General features: G+C 38.9%; 1 protein-coding gene across 1 annotated transcript in view; it reads left to right on the top strand.

The window, feature by feature from the left end:
- The window catches only part of MATN2 (matrilin 2), an 83,262-nt gene that overhangs the window by 4,646 nt on the left and 51,140 nt on the right, over window positions 1-27,476 (top strand). The window contains 4 exon segments of the mRNA XM_035893832.1: window positions 8,956-9,525; window positions 14,027-14,149; window positions 17,962-18,084; window positions 23,892-24,014. Of these exon segments, the coding sequence (XP_035749725.1) occupies window positions 8,956-9,525; window positions 14,027-14,149; window positions 17,962-18,084; window positions 23,892-24,014 (939 nt within the window).

Below are 27,476 nucleotides of genomic sequence, written 5' to 3' on the forward strand. Positions count from 1 at the left end.
ACCATGGGATGATAACTGCTCTAAGAAACTCATTCACACGCTCAGCATATGTATGTATGTGTTATTTCTTCACATAAATGCAACCTTGCCAAGCTTTTTCATCCTCAAACATGTTAAGTAGACTCATTGTAACTGACGTCTGCATTGTAATTGAAGTAAGAACTGTGTCATGATAACTACACCATGTGTTTGACATACTATGCTGGTATAGTATTTGGGGAGATCAAAACTATTCCAGGCAGTAGCTAAAAGTAGGAAGGGGTTGCAAATTACATCTTTTGAATTGTCACGTATTTAGTTAAAATATAAGCAAAATCCTAACCAAACTTTTTTAAGGATACAAAGTAATGAAATGCTTATCAGTTTAGACCCTCTTTAATCAAAACATAAAATTGCCATATAAATAGAGATGTGTTATATTTGGAAAGAGAGAGAGCAAAGCATTTTACAGTCTGTGAAATCACCCGTTTCCTCCTTCTGAGGTGTGTAGGTACATCTAACAATCGTTGCACCTCAAGGCAGTATTAGCAATTGCATGCTTTGCTTCCCAGTAGTGATTGTCTCAGTAGCTGAGAGGTCTCCTGTGGACTTTATGCCGAGTCTTGAATCTTCAGCTTTTGTCTCGATCTCTCAGCAGTCAGCCTCTCCCCGGCAATAGCTGTTGTCCATTATCCACCTGGCTGGGGTCTAAAACAGTAGCAGGAAGGTTGCACTTGCTCAGACCTTGCTCTTTCAGGTTTCTGGGTTTTGTTCGCAGTGGGGGACCCTCTCTCTGTGGCTCTGAGGCTTAGTAGCCTGGCTTGTGCTGAGGCTGTGCATCCCCAGCCCTTAACAGGGGTCCTGGAGTCCAAGAAGGCAAGATCTGAACAGCAATCGTATCCCTGCCTGACCAGTTGTTCCCTGCAGAAGTTGTTACCCCTTAAGCAGGCCCAACTAATGAGCCACGAGGGCTAGCTGGGGCCATGACAGACCCCAGGGATTTGTGTACTATTCTGAGTACACTCATCTGCAGCCAATTATCATGGAGATCAGAAAGTTTGGATTCTGGTCTGTGTTAGCAATTTTTAACCACACAACAACATTATGCTTGCCAACTGTTGTATTTAGTATTAATTATTAATTTTCAAGTCATGCATCAAAATACCATTCACTTTTAAGCCACTTAAAGGGCAGTTCAGTAACTAATGTTATATGGGATATAATTCTATTTCTAGCAGCACAAGAAATTTTTTTGTATTCTTTAATGTGTAAGTATTTTCTCTAGCAAAGCCTTTTCCCTCCTTCCTTCTTCCAAAGCCTTTTCCCTCCTTCCTTCTTCCTCTCTTCTCTCTTCTCTTTGTTCTGTTTTCTTACTCTTTTCTTTTAACCCCCTTTTCCCCTTTTCCCTTTCCTTTCCCTTTTCTTTTTTTTTTAAAGTTATTTGTAAGTTTTCTTTGTTTTCTTACTCTTTTCTTTTAACCCCCTTTTTCCCTTTTCCCTTTCCTTTCCCTTTTTTTTTTAAAGTTATTTGTAAGTTTTCTTTTTCTTTTATCTTCCCCCCCCCCTTTTTCCTTTTCCCTTTTCCTTTATTTTGATTTTTGAAGTGATTTGTAAGTTTTCCACAAGGAGGAAAGAATATTTGCTGCTACAGAAAAAAACTGAGTCATGTACTAAACTGCAAATGCTCTTTGTATTTCTGAAATTGTTTGTTACAACCCCCACAAATTACTGTGAAATACCATTTCTGTTTGAAAAAGAGTTTGCCTTGACAATAATTCACTGAGCAAAATTACAAACTGTTTTTCTGTGTATATTCTTAAAGAGCATAAAGCCTCCTCTGTGTATTTTGTCTTGAAGGAAGATCAGGCCAAAAGAAAGAACACCGAATGTTCAGAAGTGTGGTGGTTTTGGCTTCATTATGAGTGCTTCAGCTTAACAATTAAAAAAGCACATATGTGCAAAATTAACTTGAACATCCTGGAAACAGCATTTGCATAACTTAAGGAACATCTCATTTTATAGGCATGAGTGGGTAATCAGACACTATTGTGACTGAAGACAATATGCCTTTTAATTGCTTTGGAAGCTAGAAGACACCGTCTAGTTATTTAAGTACTGCTGAAGTAGTAGAACTAATGGTTTGCCAGAGGGCATGATGTCCCACATATTTCTGGGGGCAAGGAGAAATGGTATATGGCACTATCCCATGGTGGTGTTTCTGAAACTATCCTGGAAAAGAGTCTAATACTTAGACAGTTGCCAATAGATAGAAATATGTGGTTTCAGGTCAGCTGATCAATGAGTAATGTTGAAGTTGCTAACAGCTTTCCCCATAAACAAGGACATGGACAACTTTAAAAAGAAGTACGGATAGGGGTTTTTAAAACACAAAGCTGATGTCCTGAAAGCAGAACAGCACAAATTCATTAGCAACATATTTTTTCACTGAATTTTCTACACTGCTACTAACAGTTGCTTACTTTCTCTAGCTGTTCCTTCTCTACTCATTTCTGTGTCCTTCAACAGTGCCCCAAGTAGCTCGGGCAAGATAGGAGTTTCAGATCTTCAAGGAGAAAGATATGAAGATCATCTTCTCCCACACAATCACCTTTTTTTGTGTTGGCTGTGATTTGTTCTTTTACAGATGTGTGCAGGAAAAGACAGCAGTTGCAGGCAGAGTAAATGCCTCCAGGCTGTGTGTGGGAACTGGATTCAAAGTAGCATTAACCATATGTACGACAAGGTTTCTCCATCATTGCTCAGAAAATGAATTCCTCCTCTCCCATGGGTGTGAGCTATGCTCAGCTGTGAGCACGTAACATTTGTTTCTGTCAGGAAGCGGTGGGTAGATGTTGATGCTGCCGCGACTGGCACGGGGATATCAGGATGCTTCATCCCTCTGTCCAGGTGTTTCCCTGCCTGCAAGGGAAAGCAACCCACTCCCTGGTCTTCCTGACCATGAAAGGAGGTTTGACAGCCAACAGTTTCCCTCTCAGAACAGCTGAAATATGCAAAAAGAACTAAGAAACTTGAGAGTATCCCTACACCATACTTCGACTTCATGCCAGAGACAGCACGAGTCTCATTAAAGAAATAGAGGAATACTAGGAGTCAGTTTGGGGACTCTGAAATTAGAGAGACTTTATTTTAATAATGACCTTGTTATTTTGGAAAGGATGACAGGGAAGGAACAGAAATTGTGAGGTGAAATGAGAACAAGGTAATGGACCCTCCTGCAGAGACTGATAATAAAGCATTTGCATGTGGAAGGAAATGGGAATCTGTGGACTAGAGCCTACTGCTGTACAGTTCTAGAAATTTTGGAAGTTCAGAAAAGATTTTGTCAGAGGCAATAAGGAAACGTCTGGAAGCTGTGTTGCATTTAGAGCGTGTTCCCAGATGAAGAAATTTGTAAGGAGGAATGAGTGAGCTGCCAAACTCATAATGAATCTTTGGGTTAGGGCCAGAGGGCTGTGAGTCTGGGGAAAGGCTCCGAGCAGTGATGGGGCCAGGGAGTACGGGGGCAGGCCTTGGGCCCAGGGTCTGTCCCAGAGCCAGTAAGAGGTGGAGCCACCTGCAGAACCGAGCATGCCAGGAAAGGGCTACTCAGCTGTTTCTAATGTTTCCTTCAGGAACTAGGTATGATTATATCTGAAATGCACCATACCATCCTTTGCCCTTCTTTGACTTAAAATGAGAAAAAAGAAAAGGGGTGGAAGTTAACTTGCATAAAATGTCTCACTAGAGCCAAGAAGTGCTTGGAATTACTGCTATTCTTCATTTACTCTTGGCAACAACCACAAAATGTGTTTTCCAAACAGGAACAATGTTACATTAACTGCTATGTACCTCGTGCTTGATCTTTGCAAATGAAGCTACTGCAGTTTCCTAGATGGTCTATGTAGGTAATACATAGATACGTCTTTCTTCCCATCAGAGCATTTTGCTTTTGGTATGTTTATGAATGAATTGCAAATTTGAATATTCTTTACTTGTATGATTGTATGGCAAGAAGGTTAAACCTTCCTGATGAACTGAGAAATCTTTTGATAATATCTGAGAATTTGTTAAACCCAATCTTTCTGGCTGTATACTTAGCTAGGGAAAACCAGAATTCTGTACTCTAAGAACAAATATTTGACACCCAGCAAGTTCATACGTTTTGAAACAAATTTGGTAGCAGTTATACCAAGATTTGTAAAGAAAGAAGTTATAAAGAAAAGAGAGGCGAGTAAGGTTGAGGGCTAGAGGGAAAATAAAATAATAAAATGGCAATGAAAGAAGAGAAATTTAGGAAGAAGTTTTATAATGTGCTAGCTGGGAGAATAGTTTTCTCCTCTTATTTAATTCTGAGTGAAGACTCTTGTTCTGTTACTCAAAAGATAAAATCTAAAAATAAACCTAGTGTTATTGCTGGCAGTGTCACAGGACATGTAATTTTTTGTATATACATTACTATGGAGTGAGCTAAGAAACACAATATATTGAGTCTTAAAATTGCTGTTAAGGCATTGCCTGTTCAGGCAATAATTTTTCTATGATCTCATTTTTTTTAACTGATCTCATCCTTCCTTTTTGCTTAACTTATCTTACTCTGTAACAAACTTCTTAATGGAACTAATACTTACTTGTTATACATTACTTTTTAATGTCTTAACTTTGCTGTAGTATTTACCAAATTGAGCTAACCTTTGCATACAGCAATAGCCTTCTTTAACATTTATCCAATCTCATGTATTAGGATAGAGACCTATATAACCAAATAAGTAGTATCCAGATTAAAAAAAAAAAAAACTATTAAGGAGTCATAAAGATGTAGGGCAACAATAGAAAATTAATAACTAATTTTTGAACAATCTTTTCAAGGGAGCTGACTTGCAAAAACTTTTGAAAAATCATCATCTAAAACTTGGGTCCTTTGAATGTGCTCAGTTTGAATATCCCAAAATGGAAATGTTTGAGGAAATTAAACAGTGCCAGGGGACATTCTTGGGCATTGGGACTCCACCATTATTGTTGCTGTTAAATTGCTGGAGCTGCCTCTGGCCCACAGCGATTAGCACTACCCAAGCAATCCCCATGCGTGGTTCAGAGGCTACAGGGGGACAGGCGTTATTCCCAGTCGGCAGCTTGCATACAGCCACTCTATTTTAGTGGGAAGGTGAGTTTAATACTGTGGATGCAGGCCAGCTGGCCTCTGAGCTTAGCTTGTGTGTTAGACTGCTCTCTGGCACCGAGACCAGTGGTATAAAATGGCCTGCCTCTGTACTACTAAATATCCTGAGCTTAGAGAGTGGTTGCATCCACATTGCTTATTCGGATGGGTCCCTGGCTCAGGCTACTTCCCTTATCATACCTGAGATTTGTTTGAGAAAATGTTAATTGTCCTAGGACGAACAATACCAGGAACTGTTCTAATGATTTAACAGCCTAGAAGAGTCAATGCCAATACCCAGGAAAACTCCCTTGGCACTGCTTTAGTTTGTTAAGGCAATGTAGCATTAGTTAGAAATAAGCTGAGAGGGTAGAAACACACTCTCAGACAGAGACCCTGGGTGGGTGAGCAAAGTCAAAGCAGCGTGAGCTTCGTCAAAGTGAAAGTAGGGGTTCAGGCCTGAGCATAATTTGCTTTGAGAAAGGAGTAGAAGGAAACCTGCGGGGATCAGAGAAAATAATTTAGTATAATTTTCAGCTTTAGAGGAAATTAAGATGCTCAACGTGAAATATTCTTTTAAGCTTTGTTTTATGTATCTCTTGGTAATTGGATCCCAGCTGGATTCTTCCAAGTAGAGATGAAATTTCCTTGCATTGTCAATTCTGCAAAGGTGGCATCACTGTAGCTGTCATTTACAGCCAAACTGGATACTGAGTGGAGAACATATTTACCATTGACTTGACCTTTCTGTCCCTTGCCTTGTCAGTCCTTGTCTTGCCTCTCCTGGCCTTGCCTTTGGACAATACAACTCACACTGAGGGTTTTTTTAACTTTTGTGTTGGCAATACAAAACCTCTGCTGACTTAGAGGCAGCTTTATGGATGAGTAGCTCTTTTCAATGAGTATGTCACTTTTCATAAGAAGAGTGGAAGGGAATTACTTTTGGGTACGAGGATATTTGCCAAACTTGTGAGAAAGTTCCCTGTTTAAAATGAGAGCTGGTAAGAGGAAGAGGTTATGGTTTACAGGGCAAGTGCAAAAGCATGTGACTGCTAAAAAGTTATCACTGAAAGTTTATCTGAGGGGATGAATGTTCAGATCTGTTAGTCACTACTGATTGCCACTCCTCAAAATACCACCCAGATGGAGTTTTGCTTAGTAAAAGAGTTACATGGAGCCCATCTCAGCTAAATCAACTTTAATAATGACAAGGTTATTAAAAATTTGCAGCAAGTCAGAAAACTAAGATTTTAAATACATTTTAATTTTAAAGTTTGGTATTTCTATAGATAAAATTTTGCTACTGAAAGTAGTTTTGAAATATAAAGTGTATTACATTCAGACTGATAGATTTTTCTTAAGTAATTTAGCACAATGCGGTGTGTTTCTGGTAGTACTATCCAGTAATGCTGTCCAGTTTTTTTCCCACCAAGATCCATGCCTGATTTCAAAATACGTAACTGAGTCTCTTCCGACTGGGATCCAAGTCTTTATATTCAAAGGATTCAACACATGGCTCTAGTTTTGACTTGTTTTAAGGGAAATAAAATAGCGGTCGTTTTACCCTTCTCCCTTCTCTGTCCTTCCCCTCATATACACACATCTTCTTAGCCTTTTTTCTGTAATTATCTTTCTTTTCCCTTGCTCTGCTCCCACAAGCCATATCTTAGTGTTATCTTTGTATTACAACCATGCTGGAATATTTCATGTTCTATCAGTAAAAATAAGTAATAATTAGATATGCCACTAAGATAATAAGATGGAAAATAGTTAATACTTCAGGATATCTGTATCCCATTAGAACTGGAATTTTGTTTCTGCTCAATTTGGCTTGCACTCAACACCCTCTGATTTTGAAAGAATAAGCAACTCGAGCATATTCCTACACTTAGGAATAAAGCCATACTGTACACTGTACATGAATAAATCCAGGCAGTCATTTTTTATTGTCATCAAAGAGCATTTTTATTCTATGCCCACAAATGTTCTTGGTAATCTATGAAAGAGGCCTCTGAGTTCACAAGTGAAAACGGCAGCTTTCTCACTCCTTGCCTTGGCAGAAGTACATGATTAGCATTCATCAGCAGTCACAAGTGAACTCATGTAAAGACTTGTCTACAGACAGATGTTTTTCCAATTGAGTCTTTGATTGGCCCACTTGTACTTGTGCAGTATGACATGACCTTTAATTATACAGCTAAATACTACTTTTCCACTGAGCATTTGCCTCATTCGGTGCACAAGACGGATGACAGTGCACTGAGAATTGAATTGGGTTGGGCAATAAGCGAGATTACCGATTAGGGGTATCTCAATTTAGTAAAATAAGGACACCGCTACAGTTTGATGAGCATTCTTACCACCTTTAATCTTTCAAGCCAGGCAGACAAATGGGCAACTAGCTACCTTACAGGTTTATTTGTAGCCACAGGAATTTAAGAACATGAGCAGACACACTGATTGAAGCCATAGGTCTATCTAACCCAGTGTCCCATCTCTGACAGCAGTCAAAAGTGGATGCATATGAAAAAGTTTAAGGACAAGAATATACTAGCTGCAGGTCTTCCCCCACCTGCCATGCCTTTGTGGCTCAGGAATTTCTTAATCTGGAGGGGTCTTTAATGTAAATAATTAAACCTCAGTTGATTTATGTTCACCAGCATCCCATTAAGCCCTTTAAAGTCCTTTTGATCTGTTGCCATATGCTGCCTTCTGTGGCGAGGCTCGTGGCTCACCTCCCCCTGCTTGCCTTAAGCCTGCCATGTGCTGGCTTTCTGTGAACAGTCAGTCCCTATCCAGTCTCATCATGCAACTCATGCATACGCCTCACATTCTTTCAAAAAAGCAGGATGCTGAGCAGAAGCCAGAGGATGTACCCAGGGTCCCAGAAGGTTTGTAGCATGCTCGGGAGGGAGCCAGCCTTCACTTCCTGCCCGCCTGTGCAGTTGTCAGACATAAACGTACCCTGTGGTATTTCTGCTTCAGTGGCTGGAATAGAAGATTTCAGGAAGTGTATGAGTGGTCTTTTGGCCAAGTTGAGTGCTGCTGTAGACAACAGGATTTTCTCTCTGATGCAGCCACAGAATTTCTGTGTGATGCTGAGCTAGTCCAATAGACGAGACTTTTCCCAGATGGCCATTAATTATGCATTTGAAATCATGGGGTTTGGTTTGCAGAAGTGCTGAGCATTCACAGCTGCAGTTGACTTCATTGAGAGCTGTACTTTGTACATGCAAAGTACTGCTTAATGCCAAGTTCCCTGAAAAATCAGTCCCTTCACGTCTCGTGTCGGTCACTGTGAGTAACAGATGCTTTTGACCTGAATTTCTTTGTGTTCTGTTTTCCCTGTTTGTAATGGAGGACCGATGCCACCTTGCCTCATTGGAGTGTTAGATTTCTAAATTCTCAGGCACTACCACAAAAAGCATCATGGTGCAGCCCACTCAAATAGTAACTATGTAATTCAAAGGGGGTTTCCATCCTGCGTTGGGGTATGAGATCAAAATCTCAACAATGACAAAACAGATTATGGCATAAGTATCTACCCATTCCACTGCCATTAGCCATTCTGGGCACTGATCTCACAAAAAAAAATAATTTATATATACTGATCATGTAACAGGCAGCTTTTGTTATTTGCCAGAGGCTGAATTTATATTGCCCAAGTAGCCTCAGTTCTGGCGTCTCCTCTTTTTCCTGTATTTTCTCAGCACTTGTCAGGGTGTTTGTTTGGACAGCATGTTTGAGACGTCAGGTCAACCTGAACCAATTTGCATTTTGAAATTCTTGTAAAGTATTTTTGTTTGCATTTTGCCTTCCAGAAAATACTTGCAACGACAAACGTCTGGACCTTGTCTTCATCATTGACAGCTCTCGCAGCGTACGTCCTTATGACTTTGAAAAAGTGAAGGAGTTCATTTTAACCATCTTGCAGTTTCTGGACATCAGTCCCGATGCCACCCGCGTAGGTCTGATTCAGTATGGCAGCACAGTCAAGCACGAGTTTTCGCTGAAGACATTCAGGAGGAAGCAGGATATTGAAAGAGCAGTGAAGAGGATGATGCACCTGGCAACTGGCACCATGACTGGACTGGCTATTCAGTATGCAGTGAACATCGCATTTTCAGAGTCAGAAGGAGCTCGACCTCTGAAGCAGAATGTGCCCCGAATTATCATGATAGTGACGGATGGGAGACCTCAGGATCCAGTGGCAGAGATTGCCACTAAAGCACGTAACTCAGGAATCCTGATTTTTGCCATTGGAGTGGGAAGAGTAGATATGAACACACTGAAGTCCATTGGGAGTGAACCACATGAAGAACATGTGTTTCTGGTGGCTAATTTCAGTCAGATTGAAACACTGACCTCTGCCTTCCAGACGAAACTTTGTGGTAAGGTTTTTATCTACAGATTTGAATGCACAGATGAAAGTAAAAATTATGCATTATAATTAAACTTTTTTTTTCGCATGGAACCTTATCTGCTGGAATATATATATTGGAAAAAAGGGAGACTAGCCAGACAACATTCAGAACAGCAGTCATACATATGGAGAAAAACTATTTCTACTGTAGAGTGCCATAAAATGTGACCTAATTCCTAGTGGTCATAAGCAGTGAGGCAAACACGCATATAATGATTCTCCTCTTCATTATATAATAGCAATACATTTACAACCCTCTGCTATTTGAATATTAGATAAGTTGTCTCAGCTATTGATTTTAAATGTGGTCTCCCTTAGTACTGAAGCTTCAAACTGATTAAGAGTCTTTTGGTTATTTAAAAAATTCTGTGGAGTTCATGGATTCCTCTTCCAAAGCGTAGGTATTAATTCTATGCAAACAATTATCGCTGTGCATGCCTTGTGACTGGAAGTGAGACACAGAGACACAGTAGTGTTTTTATTCCATCCATTTTAAATACAGAAAGTTGGGAAAAGCCATTGCACTGATAATTCATACAATAAAGTAAATAATATTTTAATAGGTATTACTTTACAACACAGAAATCGCCTCCATCTCTAATTCCCTGGTAAGAAATTACCTTTTACAAATATCATGGCATACATAATTCATTTTATTCCAATCTGTGTACTTAGTATAGTTTTCTTTTTTAGTTTTTTCTGAGATAAATATGAAAGATCTTCCTACAAAATTGGCATTAAGCTGAGGCATTTTCAGCAGAGTCCAGAAAAAGAAAGCATGGTGAGATTGAATGCTCACTCATCGCTACGGATGGTTTTGCCAGAAAAGAACTGAGGCTTATTGTCAGGATAGTCTGGAGAATTTTCCTTACTTGGTCTCTTCCAAAATTGTTTCAAAGAGCAACGGGGCTCCAGCTGAACTGGATCAGTACAAACCACCATCACAGACATTCATCAGAATAGATTTTTTTCCTGTTGCTTCCTTGCCATGTAATTAGCTGGCATAGTAAGATACATTTAAAAACTGAGAAAGAGTAACCTAAACATGAATTGAGAGTTTAAATGGAATGAACAGCAAATGCTTCAAAACTTCATCTTACTGGCTTTTTAAATTGCATTTTAGAAACAAATCCAGTACAAATGCCACTTACTCATTTTTTTCTGACTAGGCAGAGTCCAGTAAATGTGTTAGGGTTTTATAGCTCACTTTTAATCCAAATACATGTGATCCTCAAAATGCATGTCATCCTCAATAAAACCACCACCCCTTGCAGATGGAGGAGTATGGAGGTGACAAGGATTGCTGCTGCCTCCTTTTCTCAAGGAATGCCTCCACAACATTTGCTGTCAGGAATTGAAGGTGAGATCCAAAAACACACTTAGAAACCCAGGCCCAGATGCAACAGAGAATTTAAGCTGTTAGTTTCTTACAGATTTAAACTTAAGGGACTAAATTGCAGATAGCGTCCTTAATATTTTATTGAGTCTGGGCTGTGAAGCAGCTTTCAGCGTGCTGAATTTCAGGTGAGCAATCTAAGCATCCATAGCCTCTGCTTCCTAGAGCACCTACATTCCTCACGAGAAATGTGGTTAGTATTTTGAAGTCCTCAGCAGTCTGGACCCAGAGGCAATATCATTGTAGCTGAGTCGAACATCTGGATGCCTTGTTTCTTCGCTAAGCAGTTGAAGGCACCCCTCTGGTCAAATCTCCTGGCATGCAGTCTGCTGGGCTTCATGCTGTGGGAAAAGACCTTGGCACATGAGCTGTCCTCATGTCTGGATTGCCCTTACATCTGTGGGAACATGTCATCGTGGTTCCTGTGAAGATAAGATAAAAACCTGGCTAAGTGACGAAGCTTTATGGGGAAAATAGAAAGTAAACCAAATTAACCACTGTTTACCCATGGATGGCAGAGATTACCCAGTGCCCAGCAGCTATATTCTCAGAAGAATCCATATAAACTGGCTATGCTCCATCCTCTGCTAAGTCACTTTCCCTGCAGTTGCTGCCTCTGGCTGCTAAAGATTTGGGGGAGAAAAAGCAGTTGAAGCCAGGGGATCTCAGAGGCCTCTTTTTATTACCAGTCAGCAAGGTAAAAGAAGCAAACGGTATCCTGGGAAATCAGAGACATGAGGAGTGAGACAAGAGTTGAAAATTCAGAAGAAGAGAAACAGAAATGGGGACACGATCCAGGAAGGGAGGTGGAGGTTGAATAGAAGAGTGAGAAAGATAAAGGTTGGGATGGAGCAGTCAGGAGTAAATAAAGTCTTTATTATTCTTCTGTAAAGTAGATAGTGGTATCATCCCCATTTTACATTGGAGGAAGGGAAGCACAGAAACAGGGTTAAGACTGTCACAAGGTCGCCCACTAACTTTAAATATTTGACTCAGTGCAATTCCTGGTCTGATTTTCTGGGGCATTTAGCATTTTTAGACTAATATAACATACCAGTCACAGCCTTCCCTTGCAGCTGAGAGAGCCCTGCATTCTTGCAAATTCAGATTCAGGTGTCTTTAGCTGAACGCATACAGTGTGAAGGCTGATGCTTGCTTGAAGATACTGAAATTATTGGCTTTCCCAAAGTCAAATAAAGACCCTGTGACATAGACAGAGAGAAAATCTAATTCACAAGGCTCACATTCAAATTCCTTAACTATGAGATCACGCTTTCTATTGCTTCAGTCCCTGGCTGTGTCCACCAAACACCTCCTGCAACAAATGAGGTTGCAGAAATCATACAGACAGCAGCCTCCTTCACCACAGAAATCTGACTGGTGACCAGAGTACCCCTTATTCTTTGAAATGGGTGCAACAGAGACACTTCGGAAAAAATTTTGTGCGATAGTGTATTGGGAAATTAGTAACAGATGGTAACAATATATTCTCAGAAGGGACTGAGTTATTGGGACACCTATCATTGAATGCTTATTTTTTATTTCTTTTTTTTTCATTTTTTTAGTACTCTGTTTTGCAACTTCATCTTCTTTTGGTATGGGAGGACTGAATGTTTTTGTAGTAATGTTCTGTGGATTCACATCCTATAGCATTAGTATATGGTAGGATTTTCTGACGCTTAAACTGTTGAATGAGTATATTTTTCATTTGTCATATTTAAAGTGCTTCTCTAATCGTAACAAGCTATACCTGATGTTGAAAGGTAGTAAAATATAGCTGGGAGGAAACTTCTGTTTCGAAAGTATCAGAGGTCATAAACTTCATTTTCAGAATGACAGAAAGATGAAAAGACAGGAAGTCCCAGTAGGCTTGTATTCACATAAATAAAAGTACTTGAGAAGTTTTATTATGGCAGAAAACTATGAGATCCAAAAAGCTGATTAAGAGATTGGGGAATTGTGGAGGTTTGTGTATTAGTAATAAGTGCATAACTCTGGTCACCATTCCAAAGATCAGATACATAGTTTGTATCTAAAAACCACATTTTTTTTTCCACAAGTACCACACATACCACATGTTAAGTTATTTATCAGGCTTCTGGTTTAGCTGCTAGAAGATTGCTGTTAATATCTATTCCATAAATTTTGAGCTTTGTCAACCTAGCACAATAAGGAGCACATCAATCCCTAATTGTTGTTGAGCAAAATAGATTATTTTCCACACAGTGTTCTCTGAGAAGTAATTCGCCTACATATTATAGAAATGACATATGAGCAATGCTTCAGTGGAAACAAAACATCAGGGAGATTTCTTAATTCCCAAATACTGATCTGGAGAAAAATAGTTCAACAATGAATTTGATAGAATGGGCCCACTGTTCTTTTTATTTCTTACTGTCTCAGCCTGTTTCATTTTACTACTTGCTATTAGAGACATAAAATAAATGCAAACAGATAAAAACAGACTCAGAAAGACACTCTGGAGTGTAGCTCAGCTCAGCTCCCACTTACTGAATTTTGGACCTCAGTGTCATCATGTATTGCTTGTATGTTCCTCATCATTGATACCTAAGTAAGCAAGGTACTTTATCAAGTTGTTTTCTATTCATTCTTTAGTATTGTGCTGTGTGGTGATTTTATTCATTCAAGAAATTGAATGTCCTCTAGAACAGTACTTAAATTTCACTTATTTTCTAAATTTGAATCTGGTAGGTTTGTTTCATTGTCTTCTTGGGACCAACAAGTAATTAGTGTTTCCAAATACTCTGTTGTATATTTTTATTTTGTTTGTATCTTCACTCCACATGTAATTTCATGTCCAAAAACATGCCAACAATGTCAACTGGACAGAAAATACCTAAATTCCTACTTTTTTAGGAATAAATACGTAGTACTGTTTGTTAAGTATTTTTTTACAGTCCTATAGGCTTAAGCTTCCATTTTTGTCTTTATTGTCAACACTTAATTTGAAATTTCTAAATTACTTCTATAAAATTTTCTACACCATTTTTTTAATTGTGACCACAAGTAACTAAGACCAGCTGTAAATAACGTTTTACTTTTTTTCTTTCAGTGCCCCATATGTGCAGTACAGTTGAGCACCACTGTGATCACTTCTGCATAAACACCCCTGGCTCCTATGTATGCAGGTGTAAACAAGGATACATTCTGAACGCTGACCAGAAGACTTGCAGCAGTATGTCATCTTTCTTAACTTTTCTCTTTCATGCTCCCCAAAAGTGCTTAACATCACATACCCTTTTTGTTGGGCTCATAAAGAAGGACTGAGCTCACTATATAATTAATGTTAATCATCAGAAAGAGTCTGAAAAGGTGAAATTGTAATTCTTTTTCTTGTTTTGTGTAAATGAAGTTCTTATAAACCCTTCTGAAATACATCAAACTAATTTTTATACACAGCTCTGCAGAGGTACACTGTAACTACATATAACTGCATTTTAATTTTATTGGTGTAGTAAGTTCAGCAGTAAGCAACAATCAAAGAAAGAACTGTTTTATCATCTCACATGAAGTGAATCCAACTACTTTAGTAACTTGTCTAGATAGCAACCAGTACTAAATAGTACAGAAAGATGAAATAAACCCCATAGTAGAGAACTGTGAAATAACTTGCCGTTCTGAAAAACTCTTCCTAACTGCTGCTTGAAGTATAAGGGTTTGCAACCATTCAAAGAGTTTCAGAAGTCTTCCTTATGCTCTTATTTCCTTCTTTAAAAGGGTTGACTTTTTTCAGTTTTAAGTAATTGGCTTTATAGTTTATAATAACAAACTGTATTTCACTTTGTGATATTTGTAAGCACTATTTCTTTTGTCCATTTTAACTTGCTTCCTAGTAATTAACAGCAGACTACATTAGATGGGTATGCCAAATTTATTTCTGTATCCACCATTATTTTAAAGAAATTATGTAATACTATTTTTAATTACTTGTGGAAAATGTACTTGCTAAAAATGCAGTTTCTTATTCCACGACAGTGCATGGATTCAAGTGAAATTTGCCAAACTGATTTTAGCCAGAAGAAAAATTTTGGAAAACATCTTTTCAAAAAGCTGGAGGAGACAGTCATGGTGAGAGCATAGGATATACCTCTCACAACTGATAATTTAGAATTGAGGTGAAGGATGCAGGCTCAGATCCTATCCTTGTGTTTGAACTTGCATATTCCACATCTCAGGAGAGTGCTGTAAAACAATCAGGTAGCTTGGGATTAGAGGGTTCTTAGGCTCTCTTGCTTAGTGTTGTATTTTATATCAAACACTTCATGACCACTGAAACAGCGAGAGTATGTCAGTATCTGAGGCAGCTCTGAAGTTTGGGGGTTAGAAGAGTCCTTATGTGTTCAGTGGGACACATCGTTTCAGTCACAGCCTCAGTAAATAGGAATGGGAACAAAAGAATGCCAGCACTGGAGTGATTTGTGCATTCTTGCTGCTGCATGGAAGTGTCTTCAGACCCTTTGGGCTACAGCAGGAAACTGTTTTTGAGCTCTTAACCTCCTATGTTGTCGAGCTATGGGTTGAGTTGTTTTTAGGAATCTGTGTTTTCTAGTCCTTCTCACCAGTATCCTTCACCAAGTGTAGACATTTGTCATATGCATGTGTGTGAATTATAGGGGAATGCTTCGTGTTAAATGGAACAAATTTAACACTTTATTCGAGTTTAAGTTTCCTCAAGAAGACGCAAAAAAAAATCAATCCAATACGGAGTATTTCCCAATTATTATTTGGTTTAGCAGCTGAGCCAAGACAAGAATAGTGACAAGAACCGTTTTTCACACATTTCTGAATCCCATTGCTGCATTGCTTTACTTTTTTTTAGCTATGACTCAGTCTTATGTTAGTTTTACACAATTACCTGTCACACATGATTTGCTTGACTGTGTACTTGCTTTGATCATTGATGAGATGATACTAGATCGCAGTTTGCTAAATATGAAAGGGAAATGAGTCATTCAATGTGTTCGTAGCCTACTTCTCATAGACTTTTTTCTACATCACCAAACTATAAACTAATTTTATAAACTGGAAATCTAATCTTGAGAGTCATCAAACTGGCCTTAAATGTGCTAGGATGATGTAAATTATTGGTGAAGGAGGGAGATGATACAGTAGCAGTCTAGGTGAGGTCAGACCATTATGTCTAAAAACTCCCCAGAGAAGAAACAGAATTCTTGAGGAAAGGGGACCAAGCCTGGACGAGCTGGACAGCTTATTTCTGGAGGTAAGAGGAAGCGCAGCAATAGAAAAACCCATAGTCTGTGACCAGTTGAGTTACCTTCATTTGCTGCTGATTGTCCATAAGTGCACAGAGATAACATGTTCCTCGCTTGACCTCTAAGTAAAATGAATCTTCTTCATGCTTATGTTTAGTGCAATACAGGATCAACATAAACCAGATGTATTTATCTAAGGTTCAGATGTATTTGTCGAATCTTTCATGAACAAATAGTTTCCTTACTTTTAACACTTTCTAAATTAAACAGTGCAGAAAAGGTGAATGGTATGTACCTCAAGTTATACTCTCTTTTCATTCTTCTGTACCTGAAGTTATAGTCTTTTTTTCATTCTTCTGTTCCCTTTTTTTTATGTTGTGAGAGTACACCATATCAGTATTCAGTTCTTAAAAGTCCTTAACGAAATTACTTCAATCAGTAATGAATTGACAACTTTGCTTCAGACTGGAAAAAGGTGCATTTCTCTTTTGAATAGATGGTAGTTTTGTTCCTTGATACATTTCATTATAACATTGTTTCTAAAAAAAAAGTTATTTCCTTGCATTGAAGGAAGAGAATCTGCCATACTTGTGATTTGTTGCTTTCCATGTGAAGACACAAAAAAAAAAAAAGGAACTTGGATATCTTCCAGAACAAAACTAGGGAAAATTTTTTTTGTTGTTGTTTAACTTGAAATATTCTTACATTTGTTTCACTAAGATGGTTTTGCATCCATCCAAAGGATGCTCCTTTCACGTACTCTGGTCTAGCTTTTCTAGAGAAGAGTGGTTGTGTCAGATAATGGCTATTCTTTACTCATTATGCTGTATTTGTTTGTTTCACTTAATCTCTTCCATGGTTCTCTAGAGATGTTAAAATCTTACATTAATATACAAGATAGTGCAAAAGAGGAAATGTAGCTGAAACAAGATGGAAAATTATCTATTTGTGGGTGTTTATACTGGAACAAGAGAGTTAAATGACTGTTTATGCTGTTCATCATGCCACTTGATATAAAGCAGACAGCTATAAAAGAAAATTTGTATTTGCTTGGCTAGTTTCCTCAAACATGTTCCAAAAGCCTTTTTTGTAGCTGTAAATGATCATTATGTGTTGAGCAGTCTTTGGGCCTGATCCTAAGCAACATAAAGTACTCTGCTTTCCAGAGATTTCACTGGGGAAACTTTGGGTTCTCAGAAAGCTTTAGTCTGTTGAAAAGAAAGCCCAGTGTGCTTCATTCGGCCAGGTGCTGAACTGACCTCATTTGTGGTAGTAATTTTTCTGATGAGATCTTTTGCTTGGGAGGGCTAACTTGCAATGGTATTTTGCACAAAACTAAAAAGTCATAAAACTCAGAAATGAAATATCCCTGAGTCTTTTGGTGTTGTGTTTTCCTTTTATTTCCCCTTCCAACCTCTCGTCATCATTTATCTGGGAGGGTTTTGCAAAAAAAAGAAAAAAAAAAAAAAGATACAAAGAAACACTTTTTTTTTCAAAAAAAACTGAAGAATGTCCTTCAAAATTTTCATAGAAACACAGTCAAGCAACTCTGCTAGGCACCATTGGCCCATCCACAGTCTCTGCCTGCAGCTTTGAGTGGTTGTTCCCTGCTGGCATAAGACTTCCACTGTTTGACAGAACATTGGCATGGTCTGTGTAAAATGAGCTCATCTCAAAAGATCTGTTCATAGCTTCCTGAAATTTATTTCTGATCTATAGTCTACCCATTATAAAAGGTCAAAGAATTTCATATTCATGCAATTATGTTTTGTAGCTCAGGACCTTTGTGCTGTGGAGAAACATGCCTGTGAGCAGATTTGTGTGAACACACCTGGGTCTTACGTCTGTCAGTGTTATGAAGGGTATGAGCTTGATGCAAATGGGAAGAATTGTGTGGGTGAGTATGAGTTTAGCAATTCACATTTATCTCTCGACACAAACCAAAGGGAAATAAAATGTAAATGAATATCCAGTTTAGCCATAGACAATGATGGGAAGCTCTCTTCTCCTGTATGAGTGGTGGATAAGGAAGAATACATACTGACACGTTCGTAGGCCTTTACTGATAACAAATGGTAACTTGGGAAAATTGTTCCAACTAATTTCACACAGAAAATAACATTGCTGTTTTGAAACAACACACCAGATGTTTTATTCTAGATCCATGTAGGTGGCCAGCAATGTACTGGCATGATATATATGGTCATTAAAATAAACAAACAAAGCCAGACAAAATTGGTAGCTCCTCTTCAGGCAGAAGTTATACATGGAAAAACTTAAAAGTGGACAATTTCTTGCCATTTCTCACTTGGTTTTATGGTCATGCCAGGAGAGATTTCAAACTCTTTTGGGGAAGATGACTTTAAGGGAAATTTAGCCCCCCTCAACCATCCATTACGTGCCTTTAATTTTCACTATGGGCAGTAAAGAAGCAAACATCAGCTCTAAGAACTACCTCAAAAGAGCGAGTGTGGAAATGCGGTATAATATTTTTTTAATACAAAACATACTTTCCTTTCTATTACCATATAAGTATCTCACTCTTCTTCCCTGCTTATACACAGTAAATACTTTTAGGATAATCTTTTTCACTAGCCTATTAGCCTTCTTGTAAACTTTTCATCCCATGCTTGTTGTGGGAAAATACTGTTGTCTGTTATGCACCACAAAAAAAGCCTAGTGAGTCCTTGGAAAAAAAAATCACCTTATTTGCTAGGTATTCTCTTCAGGCGAGCACTTAAATGCATGCTTAATTTCAAACACATGCTGAAATCCCATGGAAGTGAATCTAAGTGAATCCTTGGCCCCATATCTGCCACAGGCCACTGCAATGCTTTGTCCAACAGCTTACTCTTTCTTGTAATTATTTTAAGCAACATAACATAATCTGTCTCTTATTACCTTCACAGAGCTATTACCTTACAGGATAATCCTATTTTGAGATGCAAAATAGATGACACTTTATGGAACTGAACTTTTCTGCATGTAGTTTCACCTGGGACATGTAAATGAGGTTTTGAAATTTTTTAGATGCGGTTTTGAAGAACATTCACTCTGTACTTACTCTTCAGAAATGTTTCCCTTGTAGTTTCACGATCTCAGCATAGGAGCGTTTAAAATTCTCAGTGTAATTTATCCTCAGCATAATTTGGCCACTAATATACCATTTTAAGAACCTGCTTTCGGAAGTTGAATTGTTTTGAAAATGCAGCTAATAATGGCTATTTAGGCAAGAAGGCCTGTTAGATGTTCTGGCCCAAATTTCTACATCTTTCTACATCTACATCTTCACAGAATTTCATCCAATAACCTTAACTAATCTTCATGATCTTCACCTGTGTTAGGATAAAGCATATATTTCTCTTCTATTGATTTGACTATATCCTTAGACAGAAAATCCATGACTTCTGTTGGTAGGTTCTTTTATCCCCAGTTCTTTCCTACCATATATTCTAATCTGAGATATTCATGCTTAGTGTCATCAGCTGTTGTTACAATTTTGTCTCTAAGTTGGAAGGGTCCTTTACAGCCCAAGATATTCTTACTGGGAAGGTAGCTACCATTGAATTGTAGGGATAAAAATAAATTCTAGTAAAATTTGGGATAAAAATTAATTTTGGTGAAATTCTTTGTATGTCAAACCTACTATTATCCCCTATAATAAATCTGAAGTCTATTTTTTTTACTAAAAGCTTCAAAATATTGCTATGCCATTTATTAAATTTCTTACAGTGGCACTTTTTTTGCCTGTTAATAATTTCTCTGAAAAGTCTGAAGAGTGCTATTTGGAGGTAAGTTACATCTTTAGGATTTTTTTTTCTACCTCCTCACTGACTCTCTTTGGCATGAAGAGATATAGGCCTACTATAAGCTCTATTGATGATATGTGAAGCTTTTATATTCTCAGTTATTTTCAGTTATTTTCAAAATACATTCATGGGTTCGCTATGGTATCTTGCATTTTATAGCTGTCTTTCCTCTCCACCTGATTTGTATTAATTTATACCTAGTTTGGCAAAAAACATGAACTCATGCTATTCATACCCCTGCAATAATTAGCAGTATCAGTTGTGATTTTAAAGCACATTATTAGCACTTCTGTTTTTCAATTTTGTTTTGCATTTATTTGACCATTTAACTTTTTAATTTCTTATTGATGAACATGAATGGTTCAATGTATAGTAATTATGTTATTCCTATGCAGAAAGTAGCTTCTCTACATTTCCTGAACAGGAAAAGATTGTATGGGCAATTTGCAGTTTTGATGCTAATTTGTCTGCAAATCCTATTAGCTGTCAGTCTCCAGAATTTGACTTTTCAGATTTGAACAATTTGAGATTGTTGAGAAATATGCTACTACCAAGAATGTACAGCTTCTGCAGATGTGATCACCAATGAATAACCATCCTGGCTGGAAAATCTTGTAAAGGAGACTATGTACAGTGCTGAATCAATGGGGATAACACTCAGTTTTCATTACTCTTAAGCTAGTTAACCATTCCTTTCTGTGAAGTATTTATTATCAAATGAGCAGGATCAGAAGAAAGATCTTGTAGTACACATATACCAGAGACCACTGGGTATGACAGTTTTGCAAACAGCAGTGACTTCATTAAGGTTGTGCTCTCCTCTTCATCCAGCGAATGAAGAGAGAATTTCAGTAGGACATACACATTGTGGTTCTCTCAAAGAACCAAAGGTCTCTCTCTAAGATATCTAAGACTTCTAAAATTCTAACTCCAGCAAAAGTAAATGAGAAAGTGCGGAAAACTCATTTCACAGGCACGTTTATTAAGTTCTCTTCCTCCTTTCTGATGGGCTAATTTCTCTGGTTAAGGATCAAAGGCAATACTAGCTGCTTTATTGACATGTGTCAGCCAGTTAACTGAATGGCAATAATTTAATAAAATCTCACCACCAGCAGCTCTCAGTGTATCCATTTAAGTGACCACTGAATGGCCAACCACTTTGAGTGTTTGCAACGCACAGTTTATGAACAAATTTGTAGACTAAACAATATCTGAAACTGTCTGCTCAGTGATAAGCACGGCTGGCAGAGCACTATCACTTTGCCTTTTTAAACAGCTTTTTAGGTTAATCGCCCTCCTTTCACACGGACAAAATCCTGTCAGTTAAAGCTTGGTGGTAATGAGCCATTTTTTCTCCATCATGCTGCTGGACACTCAGTCTCTCCATGTTCTTGGTGCAGCTGGACATGCTGTCCTCTCTTTCCTGGCACTGCTGTTAGACTGTGTCCATATTGCTGCAGCTGTTGGGCTTGGGACCTCTTCTCCTGGCAGTGGTTTGGCTGCTGGCACCTCTCTGCAGTCCTGGCACCGCTAGATTTTTTTGGCTGCTTTCTAGGTTCTTACAAGTCTTCCATGAGTCTGCTCTACTCTCCCCCCACGTTCTTTTTCATCCTCCTTATGCCTTTACTTATTCTGTCACCTTTTCTTCCTACCCTTTTCTTCTACCCTTCTCCTTAACTTACTTTGTTCTCCTAAGCCTGAATAACCTATATAAACATTACAGCAATAAAACAATACAAGAAAAAGTTGATCCACGCTGTCCACAGTTCAGAGAGGGCAATGTAAGCACCCAGGGTGCAGAACTAGGAACTGGAAGTAAAAGATGGCTCTCATCACTTACCAACTCCAAGCAAGAAAAATAGGGCAGAACAAGCACGGGGAGATGACAATTGAATTAATTGCTTGCTCACTAAAAAGGTAATTAATTCATCCTTTAGAAAAATATTGAAATAGGCATGGGCTAACATGGGAGGAGGGGATGTGGAGAGGGAGGTGCTGAGCTCTTCTCCCTGGGATCCAGTGCCAGGATACGTGGGAATGGTTCAAAGCTGCGCCAGGGGAGATTTAGACTGGGCATTAGGAAGCATTTCTTTACCGAGAGGGTGGTCAAACACTGGAACAGGCTTCCTAAAGAGGTGGTCAATGTCCCAAGCCTGTCAGTGTTTAAGAAGCATTTAGACAATGCCCTTAACAACAGGCTTTAACTTTTGGTCAGCCCTGAATTGGTCAGGCAGTTGGACTAGAGGATAGTTGTACATCCCTTCCAACTGGAACTATTCTATTCCATTCTCAACTTTATAATCATTAGTCAGGCAGTTGCAGGGATTGTGGTAGAAATGCATTTTGTTAGGGTTTAAATGCAGAGGAGGAGGTGACTTTTATACAGTGATCCATATGAGCTGTTTCCCAGGTATGATGCTAGATAGAAAAAAATTATATATTCTTTGGCCTACTTATTTCTTAATGTGTTTTTTAAAACACTTGAAAATGTGCATGTGGTTAGAATTAATTTAAGAGGAAAGCTGACTAATTGTATGACACATTATATCCTTGAAATATGTATTTGGTAAATGCATTTTTACATTTATTATGTAAAATAATAAAGCTATTCAGTCTGGAAACAGGAAGGTGCTTGCCAGGAAAATGCTCTCACATAGTAGCCAGTAAGTAGTCTGATTTGACTTTATTCAGCACAAATATTCTTAAGTGTTAAAAGAAGGTCTTTCAATGTAACTAAATGGATTATCCACTTTCCTGACTAGATGACCTTGCCTAAACGTCTTAGCACGCCTGCATATATGCATGATTTGCAAAGGCAGAGCTATTGAAGAAGGAACTCATTTCATTAAAACAAATTACTGCCTCTTAAAGCAATTTGGGAGGCTCAGCAGTATAAAGTAATGAAAAAATTACTCAATCGGCAAAGAAGGGGAACCTGTCTCATTAAATGTCTGTGTGAAACTGAACACATTACTGTGCAGAAAGAATCAGGTAAACTTGCCTAATGTGTGCCTGGCAGCTCTCTGGGGACAGAACACCTGCTTTGTGACTTACCTTTAATTTCTTCTAAGACTTTCTTTGTGAAGAAACAGCTTAACCTGCAAAGGAATTAAAAAAAAAAAAAAATTAACTTCTTTAGCACTTTTGAGTAGGCTTGACTGAGTAAACTTATTACCCTTTGGCAACTTCTCTTGTAAATATGGGTTTGTGTAATAAATGACCAGACTTATGAAATAAGTGATTGGACTAGCTGTGATATTTTATATATCTCATACAAAAGGCCTTATATTAGCAAAATATCAGTGGTGAATATCAGCCTGAAGCTCTCAGGCTTCATAGCTACAGCTGCTTTGTACAGGATGAATCTGGAGCACATTAGAGGGAATGAATGTACTGTGACAAATCTCAGTGTAGAAGGTATTGCCATGGGTCTCATATATACTCAGTCTATGGGAACAGCGCTTGAGAACTTACACAGCTGGGAGGGAACTAAGGAAAAGTAGAGCAATTCCAGGACTGGGACTGGAGAGACAGAAGACAGAACTAAATAAAACAAACTTTGCTATGCCCTGATCTACAGTGTGAACATCTGGGCAGAGTTACTGACTGAGGCATGGTTTCCAGATTTGAGAAAACATGTTGAGAAGGCTCCTGACAACCCAAGAGTTGATAAATGTTCAAAGGGTAGGAGAAATGGTCCCGGATTCATATCAAATTTAATTTACCAACTGGTATTGGAAGTGCACTACTTTTTGCAGAAAGGCTCTTCAGGACAGCAATTATGTTAGCTTTTCTTTTTTTATAGCTACTGTGTGTAACTAGTACCATAATATCTATGCATAATAGTTCTAATTTTGCTTTTCTAATTGTACATGTTGGTCTTGTTCTTTTTCAGTTGTAGACTACTGTGCTTTGGATAACCAAGGTTGCCAACACGAATGTGTTAACACTGAGGACTCCTATTACTGTAGATGCCACCCAGGGTTCATTTTAAATCCAGACAAAAGAACTTGCAGAAGTAAGTTGTGATAAGTTTTCATTACGAACAGTTTGTACTTCTGTCTTCCAGTTCTCAGCAGTAATGCTCCCACTGGTCCTGGGAACACTGAGTAATGAGTCAGGTATAGAAAATCTTGGAGTGTCCTGGGAGCCAAAGGTCTTGAAAGCAATGCAAGTTGTTCTGGGGAGTAGTTTGACTTCTGGGGGGAGGGTCTAAGGGTAGTGGTCCCTTCTATGAACAAGAAGCTTTTAACATGAAACCAGGCTCCTTTTCAACAGTAAAAGCCCAAAGCTTTGCCTTGCGTAGTCACTTTGATTATCCAGATTTCTCAGTTAGAGTATCATCTCCCTAGCTGGTTAAACAAACAAGTCAGTACAAGACAATTTATAATCAGCTTGGTTTGTAAGACAAGCTAAAATTAAATAGAGTAGTTCCACAATCAGAGGAAACATTGCGGCCTATTTTCCTGTGGATTTTTCTCAAGAGTGAGTTCTTTGATAGTGTGCCAAAGCTCTGGTAACATGAGCTTCTGCCAAGCTTCCATGTTTCCACCAGGTTGTAGTAACTTCATGGCTTTGCTTGTTTGTTGTTTGTCAAATTTGGTTGATACCAGACTAACAAGCTCCAAGTTAGGAGTGGGTATAAAGTGGAGGGGAACGGACAGACTAGAAAGTACTCTTGCCAAGGTTTCCCGTAATTCAGAAAACAGGCTAAAACCTCCACAGTTTTTAATGTCATAACTCACTCTCAGGAAATGTGAAAGGAAAACGTTAATGTACGTTCCTAGTTACTTTTCTTTATAAATATAAGCCTTGATAAAAAATATTACTATTGTGTCTGTACAGACACAAACTCCATTAGTTTTAGGTGAGTAGAACTGCTGATTCCCATATTATTAAATAATGTGTTCAAACATTATTTCTCAAATGTATCAATAAAGCACTGCATTTCTGTGCTTTTTACAGACTTGGGGGTGTTTCAGTCTTTATGATGAGAGACTATGTTAACTCATAGACTGTATTGTGTATTATGATTGTCATCTATTTCACTTAAATTTAACATTTAGAAAGAAAGCATCTAATCCAGGCTGTACATCTGATGTTAATGATCAAGCAAAAGAAACACACACTTCTAGAAGGCGATTCTCACAGCTGTGACACAAATTTATGGAAGTACCTGTATTTTCCTTGACTCTGCAGGGAGTCTGGATGACTTGCCAGACTAGACACCTAATTTTCAGGTGGTCAGAGTCAGGGGAGATGAATTTGCTGCCTCCCCGGGGGCCAGAGTACAGTTTTTACTGGTTCATGTTGCTTGTAGATTGTATGAACTCACGCACTTGTCAAGTATCTGTCAGCTAAGGGCTGGCTAAATTCTATTATACTTCCACATCCAAATATTTTTGAAATCTTACTATAGCGTAAGTGCTTTCCACTGCCTACGCTCAAATTTTTGTTAATTCCTTCAGTTTAAGAATGTGGATTTTAATGAGTGTTTTCTCCCCCAACTTGAACTGAACAAAGACCTTAAAACTGTATTAAGATTTTATATGTCCTGAGTGGCTTTTAGCTTATGGTCTAACTGTATGAATTATTTTAACCTGTTTAAATTGATGATTCACAGAAAGCTGGAAGCTGAGAGAGTGTACTGGGAAAGTAGTATTTCAGGCTTGTCCTGCTTCTATCCTCTGACTTAAGCATCTATTGCTTGAGACAGCAAATTGGGCTATATAGACTGTCAGTCTGACCACATGCTGCTGTCTTTATGTTGGAAACACGAAAGCTTTCAAATGCTGGTTGAACAGGATCTCTGGAAGTCATCTACTCTAGCCTCCTCTTCAGAGTGGAACTGCCACAAACTGTGGATCAAGTCAGCTATGGTTTTGTCTAGTTGAGTCTCAGAGAGCTTCCGTGGAGAGTCCGCAACTTCTCTAGGCAACCTGTTCCACTGCTGCACTATCCCTGTAGTGAAAAACATTTCCCACATGTACAGTGCAAATCATCCAAGCCACAGGTGGTGACCATTGTTCCTTGTTACATCATCTGGTACTACCAAGAAGGATTTAGCTCCATCACTTTTGCAATGACCTACAAGAAGTAATTGGAGGCTGCAGTTAGATACCTTCCTTTTCACCAAACTCAGTAAGACCACTTTCGTCAAGTTCTCTGCACAAGTCAGGTGCACTATGTCCCAGCAGCAGGTCTCTGTTGAGCCCTTTTCAGTTTATTCTATTTAACTGGGGGAAGAAGGGAAGGGATTGTTCCATAACTGGACAAAGTATGTCAAGCGCAGTCTCCAGCTGGGCCTGTCAATAGCCCTTTGTTGATACAGAACCTGACGTGCAGACTGACTTCCCAGCTTGACCATGGCCTTGCCCTGCTGCTGTGCACCTGCCCAGCAATCAATGAGTTGTGTCAGACCCTGGCTGCCCTCAAAAGGAGTGACCTCACCTCATCCTGACATGCAGGCTGGCTTCCTGACTTGACCTCAGACCTGCCTCAGCAGCATGTACTTCTCTGATGATCCGGGCTTTTGGTTAAACCTGGCTACCATTTCCAGGCCTGCCCTGCTCACCTTGCTTGGGTACTGCAGGGCAGTGCCTGTCTGGCAAGGCCCCTGCCCTGCACAGCTGAATTACTGCCCTTGGCTTCTGGGTCTCCTTCCCTTAGGGAGCAGCTGGCCCATGCAGGTCACTTCCCAGTATGCACAAACTATGGGGTGTTTCCAACCCAGGTGCAGAACTTTTCAATTTTTCTTGCTGAACTTCATAAGGCATCTTCTGGTCCAATCATCAAGTTTATCAGGGTTCCTCTGTACTGAAGTTCTGCTATTTGCTTTCGGTCACTGTCCCTAATTTAGTGTCACCCACAGATTTGCTGGACGTGTGCTTCATGTCATTATGCCACTGATGAAGATGTTTAGCAATGTGACCCCCAGTACTGTCCCCTGTTGTACTCTGGTCATTATCAGCAACCAGCATGGCGTGAAGCCATTGATCACTGTCCTTTGAGGCTGATGGCTTGGCAAATTTTCACCCCAACAAATAGTTCTTTCTTCCAGCCTATACTTCCTCAGCTTCCAAAAAGGAGGGGAGGCAGCATCAAGAGGTTTACTAGTGTCAAGATGTATTACATCCACCAATCTTCCTGTGTCCAGAGATGAAGTCATTTCATCATTGAAGGTGAATGGGTTGGTCAGGCGTGGTTTGCCCTTGGTAAATCCATGTTGACTATTCCTGATAATCTTCTTGTTCTTCATATATTTGGAAATTGATTCTGAGAGGATGTGCCCCATGATCCTGGGACTGAAGTGATGTGGATTGGTCTATAGTTCCTTACGTCTTTCTTCTTGCCTTTTTTTAAAGATGAGTGTAACATTAGCATTTTTCAGTTATCAAGGACCTCTCTTGGTCCGCATGAATTTTCATGCATGATAGACAGTAGCGTCACATCACCTAGCTGTTTAGCACCCACAGGTGAA

Source organism: Egretta garzetta, unplaced genomic scaffold, assembly GCF_000687185.1.
Source record: "Egretta garzetta isolate BGI_Z169 unplaced genomic scaffold, ASM68718v1 scaffold154, whole genome shotgun sequence".
NCBI lineage: Eukaryota > Metazoa > Chordata > Aves > Pelecaniformes > Ardeidae > Egretta > Egretta garzetta.